This window comes from Cottoperca gobio, chromosome 18 (assembly GCF_900634415.1).
Source record: "Cottoperca gobio chromosome 18, fCotGob3.1, whole genome shotgun sequence".
NCBI classification, from domain to species: domain Eukaryota; kingdom Metazoa; phylum Chordata; class Actinopteri; order Perciformes; family Bovichtidae; genus Cottoperca; species Cottoperca gobio.
The window spans coordinates 9,727,073-9,741,061 of record NC_041372.1 but is presented as its reverse complement, the minus strand read 5'-3'; the positions used below and the strand labels follow the sequence as shown (position 1 = coordinate 9,741,061).

Sequence of the window (13,989 nt, the reverse complement as noted above, 5' to 3'; positions counted from 1 at the left end):
TTTCTCCAGTTCAAAGCCGTGAATGTTTCCATTTGACGAGACAACACAGAAGACGTGACGCTGGGCCACAAAACAGAACTGATAAGTAGCCAAACTGTTAATGTAGAGACACGACGAGAACAGCAACATACAGTTGTACATGTGTAAACATATTTTTCTTCCTCCAGTTTTAAAATCTCCCCCCCACCCCACCCCCCCACCTACAGAAGTCACAATCACAAGACACTCTTGGGTTCATTTGCAGATTCAAGTGTCTCTGTTTCTTTTAAATATTATTATTTATTTTTTTACCCACGCTTCAGTCTTTTTAGGTGACAGTCCATGAACGTGCAGATTGGCAGGGGACAGGTCCTCCCAAAATAAAAATAAAAAACACTGACCAGCGCAGAGGTGATGCGTGTTAAAATAAGTGCCAAAAGATAAAGAAAGACAAATAGCTGTTAGTGTGGGTGAAAGAAAACGTCGGGAAGAATGAGGACAAAAACGTGGCCAAAAAAAAACAACGTAACTGTAGCGAATGAACAAACGTGTCGAGTCGATGAGAAGTTAGTTTTAAAAATCGCCCACGAGTGTCCGAAACATAAAGTGCAGGCAGTGTCTGTTCTTCTTTGAAACCGCCGTAGCCCCCCGGCCATTAAAAGAGTCCAAGAGCAAACAACCAAAAGTAAACAAAATCAACGATGCTGAATTGTCAACAATCCACAGTTGGAAAAGCTGGATTCCAGAAGAGTCTCTCGCTCAAGGCAGGGGTTGGATTTGGTTGTCAGTTTATTAAAAGAACGAGGAGCGCCACGTGAACCCTCCCCACTTCCACCCTAATGCCTCGCTGCGTTCACTCGACCCGGATGAGCAGTCCGTAGAGGAGCGTGCCGCCCTGCTCCTTCGTGATCCACTCGATCTCCGAGTTGCTGAAGCGAGGGTCCAGCGGCTCGCTGTGGCCGAGCGTCTGCGGTCCCACCTTGTAGGAGCCTGGACGAACGCACACCTGGAATCCCACCTGAGCATGGTGGCTGCGGTGAGAACGGGGGTCCTTAAATCTGCGCAGGGGAGAAGGAGAAGTACGAGTAAGTGCTCGCTCCGCTGGTTTCCTGTCAGCTTACGTGTACGAGCGATTTTCTGAACCAAGGTGACTTACTGCACTTTGGGGGCAAAGCTCTCCATGCCCGAGTAGCGCATAGTGGGGGAGAGCCGCACTCTGGGGACCTCCCTGCCGGGGGCGCTGTTCTCCTCCGGCTCACTGTAGCCATTAGGCCCCTCCGCCTTCACCGGGGACACCGAGAAGATGGACGACGTGCCTGCAACAACAAATATATTTTTAATTGACTGAAAGAAATGCTTCTAAAAGTCTTTTGTTAAAAAGGAAACGGTCATTTTCCTACCAGGAAGTAGCTGGCTGTGGTCCAGCGTGCGCCGCAGGGCTCCTACACTGGTGCCGTGGTACGCGATGTGCCACTTCTTCAGCGCATTAGAAACCTCACAGTGGGGCTTGATCCTGCACAAAGAGGGGGACATGCACTTATATAGATATAATAAAGACATTTGCATCCCTAGGTGAAATTAAAGGAGCTTTTATAAACTTCCACCCGGTTACCTCCCAGCTCCGTAATGTATCTGACAGAGACGGTCCTCTCACCTGAGGGCGAAGCGGCACCATCCGAAGGGCAGGGCGTAGTCCCGGGGCGGCTCTCCTCTCTTGTAATAAGCCTCGTCGCCCCGGAGCTTGTGGCAGGACTCACAGTAGCACAGGTTGTACTTCGCGTCTTCGTTAAAATAGCCATCTGACGTGGCGCGCGAGACAAAGATTGCGATCGTTACATGATTTTAGATTTGAGACGGAGATGGCGACAGAAAGGTTTCGTGTAAAAACTCACCTGGTAGCGTGAGCAGGTCTTTGAAGCGCGAGCACAGCGCCTGGTACTCACAGGTCTTGTTGGGGTTGACCTCTGGAGGGGGCGTCCAGCACACACTCTCTTTGATTCCTGTATGGGGAAAAAAGAAAAGAAAAACACGTGACTTTGGGATAACGTAAGTACACAAAACATAACGCGGGTCGAGTCATAACGCACAAAAGTTACACATTACACCTTCAGATCAGTAACCAGAGGATTCTTACCGTCAACCATGTCTGCCTTCTCCATGTCGCCCTGACAACGGGTCTCACCACTTTCTCCACCGACAGCTGGCACGTTGTTTGTTACTATAGTAACCTGCCATGACGACACAACATTAATTAAAACAGTCAATTTAGGATTTAGTTCATAACTAAATATGAGCTGTGCTGTTGGTGTGGGCTCATACTGTATGACTACAACAATGAGAAATATGATCCCATTGTTTATATTGTGCGTCGCCTCTCTATATATCTTCTGGCCGTTGTGATGACGACAGGAAAACACTTCATTGAGCACCTCTGTAAAACAATGATAGTGCATCTGTAGCGTTACCTGTTCACACTGGCCGTAGAGGTCAATGAAAGTGTAGCAGGGCGAAGGAATGTCCTGCGCCGCCACACCCTGGTCCATGCCGTTGACGTAGAGGTGGAGGCAACTGTTGGCGTCCACCAGCAGACCCAACACCGTGCCCTCCGGACAAGTGTCCAGATTAGGACCATAGTTCTCACATATCTGACGAGGAAGGAGAAAGGCAGTGGTATTATCGGTGACGAAATACTCGCACTAAGTTCGTCGACCACCTCCAACATGACACACAGATGTCGTGTGCTTCTGTGTGTGTGTGTGTGTGTGTGTGTGTGTGTGTGTGTGTGTGTGTGTGTACCTTAAGGGAGTTGTGGAAGACGGAATCTCTCTGAAGCAGCCAGGCGGAGCGTTTCAGACAACACGCTGTGGAGGGGAAGTTGAGCCGGTCGGGGGAGTGACCTATCACCCCTAGCGACAGCGACGACGTCCATGACGGGTTCAGACGGTCGATTTGAAACTGGTGACGAAACAGAAGCCGTTTACAGACCGGAAGAGTCGCAGCCTAAAATACCTTTGACCGCTGTATTGGGTGTATTTTTCATTATGCTGGTGAATGGAGTCCCCGTGTAAACACCAGCCTTTAGTTTCAAAGCCGCTTATTAAAGTAAGACGTCGCCCCCCCCCCCCCTGGACTTCATACAGGCACCGCTCCACAGTTACTGTACCTGGAACAGCTGCTGGCGAGCCAGCGGCTGGGCGGTGACCAGCAGGCCCTGGTTGTAGCTGGATACTCTGGCTGCTGTCAGGTTCTGGTTGGACAGCTGGATGTTTTTACCGTGGTTTTCCAGGAACGCCATGACTGTGGGCACCAGCGCACACGGCTCAGTCTCAACCTAGAAGCGACAAAAAGGCGACAAGAACAGTCTTTGAGTTTCTCTGAGAAAACCCAACGATGCAGAGAATGAGACCTTTTGTTAACGGGCGCTCCCCCACCTCTCTGACGGGAGTGCTCTCCTCCTCTCCTTCGCTGCAGCTTTCTGAGGAGAGCGACGGCGCCTTCACGCTTTCCATGTCCTCCATCAACGAAGAGCTCACGATGGACACCGCCGTTATCCGCCCATACAGGTCCAAAACGGCGTACACATTCTGGGAGGAGACAGAGAGAGGTGCTGAATGGCAGCGTGGGGCCAAGTAGCTGTGTACTGTAAATGTGAGTGTGTGTGTGTGTGTGTGTGTGTGTGTGTGTGTGTGTACCTTGGCTACTGCCGTCGCTGCAGGTCCCAGGTCTTCTCCATCTATGAAGATGTGCATGGTGTCGTCACTGCACCTCTTCACGCCCACGCGGTTCCCGACCTTAGAAACAGTCGTGTTCAATGAAGGATTAGAAACTATTTGGGGATTTTATAACAGACATAAATACATTTAGAGTTTTAAGATGTGGGACACGGTCACGGAGGGGCTCCGTCAATGCATCTGAGATATAATAAAAGTCTTTGATATGACCTCTAATCTGACGTTGCAGCTTACCGTCAGCCGGTCCAGTGAGCAGCCGTAGTTCTGGCCGCTGCAGCACACCGTTGCGACGGACCTCGGAGCCGCAGAGCAGCCAGGTGACCTTGGTGCGGAGCTGAGGGAGGGAGGGGGAGAGACCTGACAGCGGGCAGGACGGCAGCTCCGGAGGTGCCAGTGTGGTCAGACCGATGTGCAGCGAACCGCACCACTGCTCATCCACTTCATCGATCCTCACCTGCAGAGACGGCGAGGAGAGGAAAACATAAACCGTGACATCTGCATAGAAGCATTTTCATATTCACAGGCAGCAGCTTTATTATGACTCGGAGGCTCGAGCCCCGGTTTACCTCAAACAGCTCGTCTGCTTTGAGCTCCTTCGCGCTGAACACGATGCCGTGAGCGTAACCTCCGACTCTGACGCCCTGGCAGCCGTCGCCGAGCAGCACCACGTTCTTACCGTGTTTACTGTGGAGCCGATGGGCAACGCCTGCTACTACGAACACAGACGCGCGCAGACAAAGAAGAAGAAATGTGGAGATGAAGCTTTGAGGACAATTGATACGTGTCGTTATATCTACATTATCAGCCTTCAGTTACGCAGACGTTAGTAGGGAGTGAAGTGCACCTGGTGAGTGGATGGGGAAGCTCTTCTCAGTGATGTTGCTGGTACAGAGGCTGTTGTCCAGCGGGCCTGAGGAGCTGGTGATGGACACCTGAACACACTGACCATACAGGTCGATCACAGCATACACCTCTGAGAGAGAGAGAGAGAGAGAGAGAGAGAGAGAGAGAGGCACATGCATCAAGTATCAGGTCATAATAAAACAAGACGTCGGTATTTCTGGCTGCAGCGGAGTCCTCGATTCCACATTTCTGACTTACCTGGCGGCAGACCGGTGCAGGCGACACCTTGATCCACGCCGTTGATGTAATAATGGAGGTCGCCGGTGGCTGAGCGCATCATGCCAATCCGCGAGCCCGTTGTCAGGGAGTCCAGGTCACAACCGTAGTTGTTGCGCATAGTGTTGCCGTCCTGCATGATGGCCGTTCCACTGTGGGGGAAACGAGGAAGACGAAAGAACGTTTTTAATGAATGAGCTGAACGTGTATTATGTTTGGTAATGAATTCCTTTTTAATGTTGCCCCATGTCGCTTATTTGAAAAGTGTTTTTTACCTGAGCATCCAAGTGTCATAGTCGATATCAGTCATAGTGTTGGGGAACTCGAGCTCATCCGGCCTGATGGCTGTCACTCCTGGACACAGAGGAGGGAGGAGAAAATCTGTGGTGATTACACATGAAATACATTTACATGTTAAGTCCTGAGATGCTTTTCATGGAGACAAATGTTAGGCAACATACAGCAGACTTCAAACATTTGTAATATACATTTTTAAAAAGCAGCGTTGACACAAAACTAAACAACATCTCACCTGCTTCTATTGAGCCCGACCAGCGGTCCACCATCTTCTGAATAATGATTTCAAACAGCTCTCCATCTCGAAGGCACCTGCGAGGAAGTAACAAGGTCAACTTTTTCCCCCATAGATTTTATAATAGGACATTATTTTGAGATTCTCACCTGTTGGAAATGACGATAGCGTCGTTGAACTCGCTGCGGCAGTTCTGACGCAGGGCGGTGCGCCCCCCGTTGGTGATGACGGCATTAGTCCCGTGTAGGTGGTGGAAACGCAGGTCGTTGGTCGTGCCGGCCCCTCCGACCGAGCACGGGCTCCCGGGGGAAATGGCTGTGGGGCACTCGGAGCTGTCCTCTGCGAGAGGCAGGAGGTCCCCTAAAGAAAAGGGGAAACGGATATAAGTGTACGTCCTAAACTCAATGTGGAGCCCTGTGCGTCTTCCTCCCTCGCTCACCCATGTCGTCCATGATGGCCATGTCGTCCATGATGGTGGCCTGAGCAGCCTGGCCGTAGAGGTCCACCACGGCATAGACGCTGGGCGGGACGTTCCAGGCTGCCGGGCCCTGAGCCACGCCGTTCACAAAGAAGTGGAGGCTGCCATCTTCTTTGCGCACGACACCTACCGTGTCACCGGCCTGCAAGAGGGAAGAAAGGGTTAATGACAAGGTCGGAAGCGTTGTGGGAGGAGGACAGAGGGTGGTGGGATATAAACCAATATCACTCACCTTGAGCCGGTCCAGGTTGTGTCCGTACTCATCCAGGATTGTTGTTCCGTTGTGCATCACGCCATTCCCCGTCATCATCCACGTGCCTGGAAAACAACAACGTAGTAAAAAAGGTTTGCTTTGTTGTGGGATCCACACTTACAGAAGACATGTAGCGGCAGCGTCTCCATCTGTGTTCTACCTGATCGCAGGTTGGTCATGGTGGAGGGCAGCTGCAGGTACGCAGGGTTGTGCGTTGTTACGCCAATTTCGATGGAGCCCGCCCACTTGTCCACCATCTTGTCTATGCGAACCTGGAACACCTCGTTGGAGCGCAGCGGCCGGTTGCTCAGGACCACGCCGTGGTTGAAGTCGTCGGTCGCACTGTGGAGAGCAGGGTTGTAAACTTACATCACCGTTTATGTTTGAAGTGCCGCCTGTAGAGGACTTCTACACAGCCGACAGCAGGTTTGCACTTTTTATACGTCGCTTTGGACAAAAGCGTCAGTTAAATGAGCTGTGATGTAATTAGACCATCAAGCCTCCTGAGCAGAACAAACCCCTCCCTACAAACCTTCAGAAGATAGAGAGGAATGTATGTAAGCGCTACTCAAGTGCAGATTTCTGGCTTAGAGTCTGACAACAAACAGCCTTTAAAGATATGCATTGTAAGACTCCATATATTGATTACTAAGCTTTCTGAACTTGTATGTTTAAATATAAAACATCATCTAATGTTCCCTTTTGGTGAATTGAGAAATTTGCAGATGCAAATGGAAAAAAAAATCGCAAAATTGACCAGCGCATGAACAAACAATGAGACACAAACACAGTGAGGTGCACTCACTGTGGCCGCAGCGCCGTCCTGCCGTCACTGATGATGGCGGCCTTCTGGCCACAGTTGGGGTGGAAGAGCAGTCGGTCTGTCCCCTCCGAGTCTGGAGTTAGAGAAAGGGCTGGCCTGGGCCGGCCCACATCGGGCGATAAAGCCCTCATGATGGCGTTGTTGCGTCGGAGGCGGTCACTGTGGTTGTGGTTGTGGACTATGGTGACTTTGACAGCCATGCCGTAGAGGTCGACCACTCCGTAGACAACGGCGGGGGTCTGGGCTGCTGCAACACCTGCGAGAGACAGCGAGTGGTCAGCAGGGGAAACCACGGTGCTTTAAATCACACATGCTCCACAGCCTCAGCATTACGTGTGTACATATTGTATGTACACACGTACATGTATGTACATCTGTAGTTTCATGTTTCACTTGGCTCCATCTTTCTGCTCTGAGCTGATTGGATGTTTCCTCAATCATTCATCTATAACCATCACCGTCATATCACTGCGACCCCCGGCTCCCCCCCCCATGAAGGGTCTCGATGTGCCTCACCTTGGTCGATGCCATTGATGTAGAAATGGAGCGCTCCACTGGCTTTGCGCATCAACCCGATGTGATCTCCCTCCTACACGTGGATGAGAGTGGAAAGGATAAAGAGAACGGACACACTCGGCACGGCAGGATACAAAAATGTGCGTCTGCATCTTCACAAACCTGAAGTTCATCCAGGCTGAATTCACAGTACTCCCTGCGGGTTCCTTTCCCGTTGGTCAGTATCCCACAGCCACTCATCATGATTGTACCTGATGTGAGCAGGACAACGTCCAGTCATTTGAACCACAGCTGTTCTTGTTGAATACTGTTTTCCTGTGTGTGTGTGTGTGTGTGTGTGTTACCTGAGCGCAGATTGGTCATGGTCGCTGGGTAGTCCAGGTTGTTGGGATTGTGTGTGGTCACACCGATCTCTATTGACCCTGACCACTTGTCCACTAGCTTATCAATGCGGATCTGAAAACAGAAAGACATTTCATTGCACATCAGCTAAAATAAAGAGCGTTTCTCTGTTCTGCCTCAAACCCAGAGAGATGAAGAGCACCAGACCTCGCGTTGAGGCGCCAAATGTTTGCTGGTTCCACCTTCTCGAAGTGCAAGAATATGCTACTGCACTTATAATAATATAATCATGCACGAGTCGCGTGATCGTAAACACCTCAAACATCTCGTTGTGTCGGAGCGGCCGGTTGGTCATCACCACGCCGTTATTGAACTCGTCCAGCGGTCTCCTCCGCTCCGCCGTCTTGTTGTTGTTGCTCAGTTTGATCAGTGTGCCACATTTCTCGTGGAAGAGCAGCGCGTCGTTGGTGGTCATCACACCTGTCACAGCCGCCAGCCCCACCCCTCCGTTACCAGCAGGAGTGTTGTTAGTATTTCCACTTTCTCCAGAACCCCCTCCTCCTGTTGTCCCTGTTCCACTGTCGCTGTTAACGGCACCTCCTCCACTGCTGCTCCCCCTGTCATTTCTGGAGGAGTCAGATCCTGAATTTCCTCCTCCTCCGCCGCCTCCTGCTCCTCCTCCACCTCCACCGTCTTCCCCTCCGCCCTCATCCTCAGAGCGATAAAAAGATACTATTGCGTTGTTGAACACGTCAAAGAGCTGGTGCTCCGTTAGAACTGGGGAGCGAGAGAGAGAGAGGAAGACGTCACTACTGGTCATACACATCCATCCAATGATCTGAGGAGGATTCCCACTTACCTGTGTCAGGCTCCAGGTTGTTGGGGAACTTGTCTGGTCTGCTGTGATTGCAGCTAAGCTCAGGCACTGAGAAGAAGAGTGAGAGGGATACAAACGGGTGAAAACAATAAGTCCCAGATTATAGGTTGGAAGAAAAGAAACCATATTGATACAAAGGCTCCCCTACCTTCATCTCCATTCATCATTCCATTCATTGCTGCCACATTCATCAGTGCCGTGATCCCTGCATCCTCCCGACCCCCACACACCACCACCTCCTCCTCCTCCTCCTCCTCCTCCTCATCATCATCCACCTCCTCATCCACCTCCTCGTCCCGCTCTATTGTCTCTTTCTCTGTAGAGGGCAGCGGTGGCTCACAGCTCACCACCGTCACTTGAGTGCACTTGCCGTACAGGTCCACCACCGCCCAGAGTTTGGGCGGCAAGCCGCTCGCGGCCGCACCGCAGTCCTGCCCGTTTACCCAGAGGTGGAGCTCCCCGCGGGAGCTGCGCTGAATGCCAACTCGGTCGCCCTCGGCGAGCTGGTCGAGGTCGCGGCCGTACTCCTCCAGGACAGAGCGGCCGTCGCGTAACACAGAGCAGCCCGACACGATCCAGGAGCCGCCCTTTAGGCCTGTGGCGCTGCTGGGGAAGTCCAGCGCGCCGGGGTCCAGTGCCGTCACACCAATCTCAATGGAACCGCTCCACGAGTTCACCTGAGGGGAAAGATTTAGCAAATATATATATAATACATCCGTCTATCGACCTGTCATGGCCTGCACAAGTTACCAGAACCTGAAGCTTTGAGATTTTCCGGATATAAAATGAATTTGATAAAGATATGCCAACGTTGTAACAAACCCGTTGTCAGCAGCTGCTACTCTGATCACGAAAAAGACTCAAGTGTTGAAACATCTAAGCTGTGATATTTAAAGAGTGGAGCGCTGTGCAGGTAGATATCTGTGTGCCTTGTTGTATGATCCATCTTGTTATTTTTAGTCGTTCTGTCAGTGAAGAACGTACAGAAGCTCAGGGAGCATTGCTTTGAGCATAAAGCAGGACAGTGCGAACGCACCGTGACACAAAACAAACAAACGCTCACTTATGTGATGGCGAACGACAGAGACTGTCTGGCAGTAGGTACGAATTATAACTTGTGGGAAACAAATTCACCCGGGGTCAAACTAATTCATTACTCATCTCTCAGTACTCCAGCACACAACTTCCAAAATTAGATTTTTAATACATATTGATGCAGAAAGGTAGTCGAGTGCACACGCTGTACTATAATTAGAGCAGGTGCAGGAGACCAGATTAAAGAACAAAGTAGAGAGTATGCACCGCTTCAAATTGCACGTGTCTTTTAGTTTCGTTCGGTTACCACGAGACCTCATCCTTCGTCCATGTTGCCTGACAAAGACCCTATAAAGCTTGTGAAGATCCTCGTGTTAATCAGACACAAAGTGGACTGACTTATAATTCCTCAGCGACTTGCCAGATGGCGGTCACAGCTAACGCCCCTACCTCCTTTATCATGTTCTTTCCACAGTGACGGGAGGTTAAACTACCAGCACACTTTGCAGTCCAACTGTGATGATTAAACCTGTGCACACGATGCAAACAATATCTAAACAAGCGCGCTTCACCTCCAACGTCTTGCCTTCTTGACATTGGAATCATAATCACATACCACACAGCCTAAGATATCCATGTCTTCCCAGAATCACAAAACTCAACATCAGCTCACAACAACGTGATACTTTATTGATCTCCAGAGGTGAATTCTATGTTTCATGCGTATTGCCTCCATGATGTGGATGACAGGAGTGCAGCGTCAGCTAAAGAGCCGAGTCAGTGCAGCCGGTGGAGATTAGGGAGACTTGCTTCGAGACATTTCAGCGCGGCAGATGCTTGCCGACACGAGGGCACGAACTGGCGTCATCTCACATAGGAGTGATGTCCTGGCTCGCTGCACTCCACCTGCTGCCCCCCTCCCCCCCCCCCCCCCCCTTCAGAGAACCACATTCAACAAAAAAAGACATGCAGTTTGTTCCTCATTAAAAGAGAATTAAGTCACAAGTATCAGGAAACTTTAAAATCAATCTTCCGCCGCTCTCCTTTTCCCTTTCCCCCCCCTTGGTACTCCGCAGGAATCCAGTTGAAGTTGGCAGAAATCCACCCTGATAAAGTGACCTTGAGCATAACATTGAAGCCCTATCAGCTCCTGGGATTGTTTTCCTGCAGCTCACCTCCGCGCCGAGGAGAAAACAAAAGAAGATTTTCTCCGAGACAGTATCATTTAAAAAATATTGTCTTCTATATTGCCTCCTCTCCTTCGTCTGCTCCCGTGGTGTCCTCCTCAGCTCTGTGGACGGCGCTATGTAAGGCAGTGTGCTACGAAAGCTTGGGTATCTGGGTTAACAGATTTAGTAGTAACTCAGCCTGACCGGGTCGCTGTGTGGAGGAGACAGACATCTCCTTCCCTTGCTTATTCACTTACGTAACAGCAGCCTGTGGGCGTCTGCCTCAGTCTCTCTCTCCCTCTCTGTTCAAAAGACCAATAACTACAGGATGCATGCAGAGTATGACCACTGGGCAGCTTTTGAAGAGAATGAAAAATGTAATTGCATCAAACACAGAGCCTGAGAAACACTACAAGGGATGTACAGAGTTAGCCCTCATCTAACAGACCACACACACACACACACACACACACACACACACACACACACACAGGCTAAATGTAGCAGCTGAACTTAGTATAGGGGAGAGGTGAACAACGTTCTCACATCAATAAGATACATTTTGAAATAAATCTACATTTAGCGGTTTTTGCTACCATATAAAATATTGACATGAAAGTAATAACGTAATTTTAAAAGTGTGCATAACAACATTAATAACTAGTGCTGCAACAAACGATTATTTTCATAATCGATTAATCTGCCGATAATATATATATATATTATTATATTTTACCGTTGATCGACTTGTCGATTCATTCTACTGTTTCTGCTTTAATTGGTTGACTAATAGCTCTCTGCTACAAGCTAAAGTTTAAGGCATCTTCAACTTGGCCAATGAGCACAATATGTGTCTAGATTACTTTCGATCAAAGCTTTACATACAATCTCCAAACCACTAACGGCGTCTCCGAGTAAACAGTCCAATAAATAACCTCATTTGCTCGTCCTCTTGCACTTATTCTCCGACATCCACTGTAGCTTAGTGGACGTCGGCAGACAGGATGGGCAGTCATGCCAATCTGGGTGCTCTGTGATGGGAAAGTATTGATTTTCAGACAGACAATGCATGTCATGGCAGAGCATGAGGCTGTTTATGAGAGCCCTCATCAGGCTGAGAGCACCATAAGGGATGGATAATCATTGACATTTGCATACAGTAGGTGCTATTAAACCACATGTTTCGCTCTGTCTCATCATGGTAGATCTCCTGAAGAGCCTAACTATGCATCCTGGCTGCACACACACTGTCATTCAGAGAGGGTGTGTGTGTGTGTGTGTGGCCCAGTTGGCACTAACTCTAGAGCTGCCATGTTGTTGACAAACTCAGGGAGGGTTGCAGACTGCAGAGGCAGAAGCCATTACAACAGACTACGCTGATAAGAGCCAAAATGTAAACACTGTGCACAGGCATCGATATGATATGGAGAGGCCTGAGTCAGAGAACACGGCACAAGCCATAGATAAGCACTTATGTTGAAAGCAAGGAAATACAGGAAGTATGCATGTATCTTTCTTCACACCTCTTATTAAAACATCTCCATAAGTAGTGGAGTGAGCAACAAAGTAAGTAACAAAAGGGACATAAACCCAGGAGAGTAAGAAGCGTGTACTCCACTTGTTCCCAAAGTTAGTTGATGCTTCTTTTGTAAAATGTCAAGTGCCAAATAAGTTGAATGAAAGCAAATATCTCTGCATTGGGAGAGGAAGAGTGTATGTTTTAGGAGTTGTACCTTTCAATGGTCAAACTCCTCATGCATTACTCCAGCAGGGCTGCTGCTCGGGTCTGAATACGCTTTATATTTGGATCAAGACGTGTGTGATAGTAACATGCCACACTGGATCTCATTAATGGCACTGGTGACAAATTGCTAGGGCTAATTGTGCCTATTTAGGTTCATACATAGCCTTTTAGTCACTATAATAGCCCAATCTGGTATGAGCACTGCAGTATTATTAGCCACCGGGACAGACAGGCTGACAGGCACCGACGACTGTCTCCGACCCCTTCCAAACAAAACTCATCAGAGCTACGTGAACACGCTTAGTTGAGCTCCTACAGTCCAATAAACAACAGTAAGTCCTTGTCAACACACGACAGAAACCCAATAGCACCTTCCAGAAGAGCTAGCCCCGGCTAGCCTGAGCTCGCGCCGCTTGCTCCTGCTAGCCCGCATTAGCATGGCTAACTGACGGTACCAAGGCAACACAAGCAGGTTATCGTTAGCCGAGTGATCCGTTTAACAGATCCACACACAGGGATGTGTTCACGTCCATCTGTCCCTGCTAAATCTCTGACAGTGTATGTAATGCACCCCAGAACAATAGTGGCCATCGTGGTAGCTGTCAAGCAGTGTGAACCACCCTAGGTAGCAGAAGCCTCTCACTGCGGACAGAGGCAGAACCCCGGCCCGTCCCGCAAGCGCTGCTCCCGCATTCCCGCTGCTCTCATCCCCGCTCAGGAGAAGCAGCAGCGGCGGGCCTGTTGTTGTTTACCTTCTTGTCAATACGGACGGTGAAGACATCCCGGTCCCTCAGCGGCTCCTTACTAAGCACCAGGCCATGGTTAAACTCCTGGACTGGCTGGTTGCGCCGGGCGGTTCGGTTGGAGTTAGACAGGCCGATCAGCTTTCCGCTCCGCGGATGCAGCTCCGCCGCCATCTTCAGTGGGCGGCCAGTATTCACGACAGTCGCGGTTTGCGACAGTAGCTAACGTTATGGCAACCGGTAGATCACTGCCTGCAATCGATAAGATTGAACTGCACCCATTTCTGTAATACATAGACAACAGCAAAGACCACTTTCTGGTTGATAACATTATTTTTTCTTGGGACAAAAAAAGCCCTAATCCTTGAATGTTATTGTTTGCACCTGATCCTATTGGATCCTATAACAATGCTATTTAAGCCATGAGGTTTGTGCATGACACATACATTACATGACTCAATACAACATTCATTTTAAGCTTGACACTTGTTAAAAATGAATATAATTAGAACACTAAATTCAACTTTAATATTTAAGAAATATAGAAATTGAAGCCTACATATTTTACTTTAGGCTTATAGCTGTGTTTTTCTGTTAAATGTGATATTGAAGTGTGTATTGAATGATCTAGTGAATGATGTAAATGCC

At 49.4% G+C, this 13,989-nt stretch overlaps 1 protein-coding gene across 1 annotated transcript; it reads right to left on the bottom strand.

Annotated features, from left to right (window-relative positions):
- Positions 1-832: 832 nt before the first annotated feature.
- On the bottom strand, positions 833-13,515 carry LOC115023924 (neuralized-like protein 4). The gene is given in 30 exon segments (XM_029455290.1): positions 833-1,037; positions 1,136-1,295; positions 1,380-1,492; positions 1,634-1,778; positions 1,872-1,979; positions 2,114-2,207; positions 2,445-2,624; positions 2,776-2,934; positions 3,143-3,310; positions 3,411-3,563; positions 3,672-3,770; positions 3,945-3,977; positions 3,979-4,164; positions 4,277-4,422; positions 4,555-4,683; positions 4,812-4,981; positions 5,105-5,183; positions 5,362-5,438; positions 5,511-5,721; positions 5,801-5,981; positions 6,072-6,157; positions 6,253-6,434; positions 6,898-7,171; positions 7,432-7,504; positions 7,594-7,682; positions 7,776-7,887; positions 8,090-8,550; positions 8,633-8,698; positions 8,799-9,327; positions 13,351-13,515. Coding segments are annotated over 30 exon segments (4,833 nt in total).
- Positions 13,516-13,989: the final 474 nt, after the last annotated feature.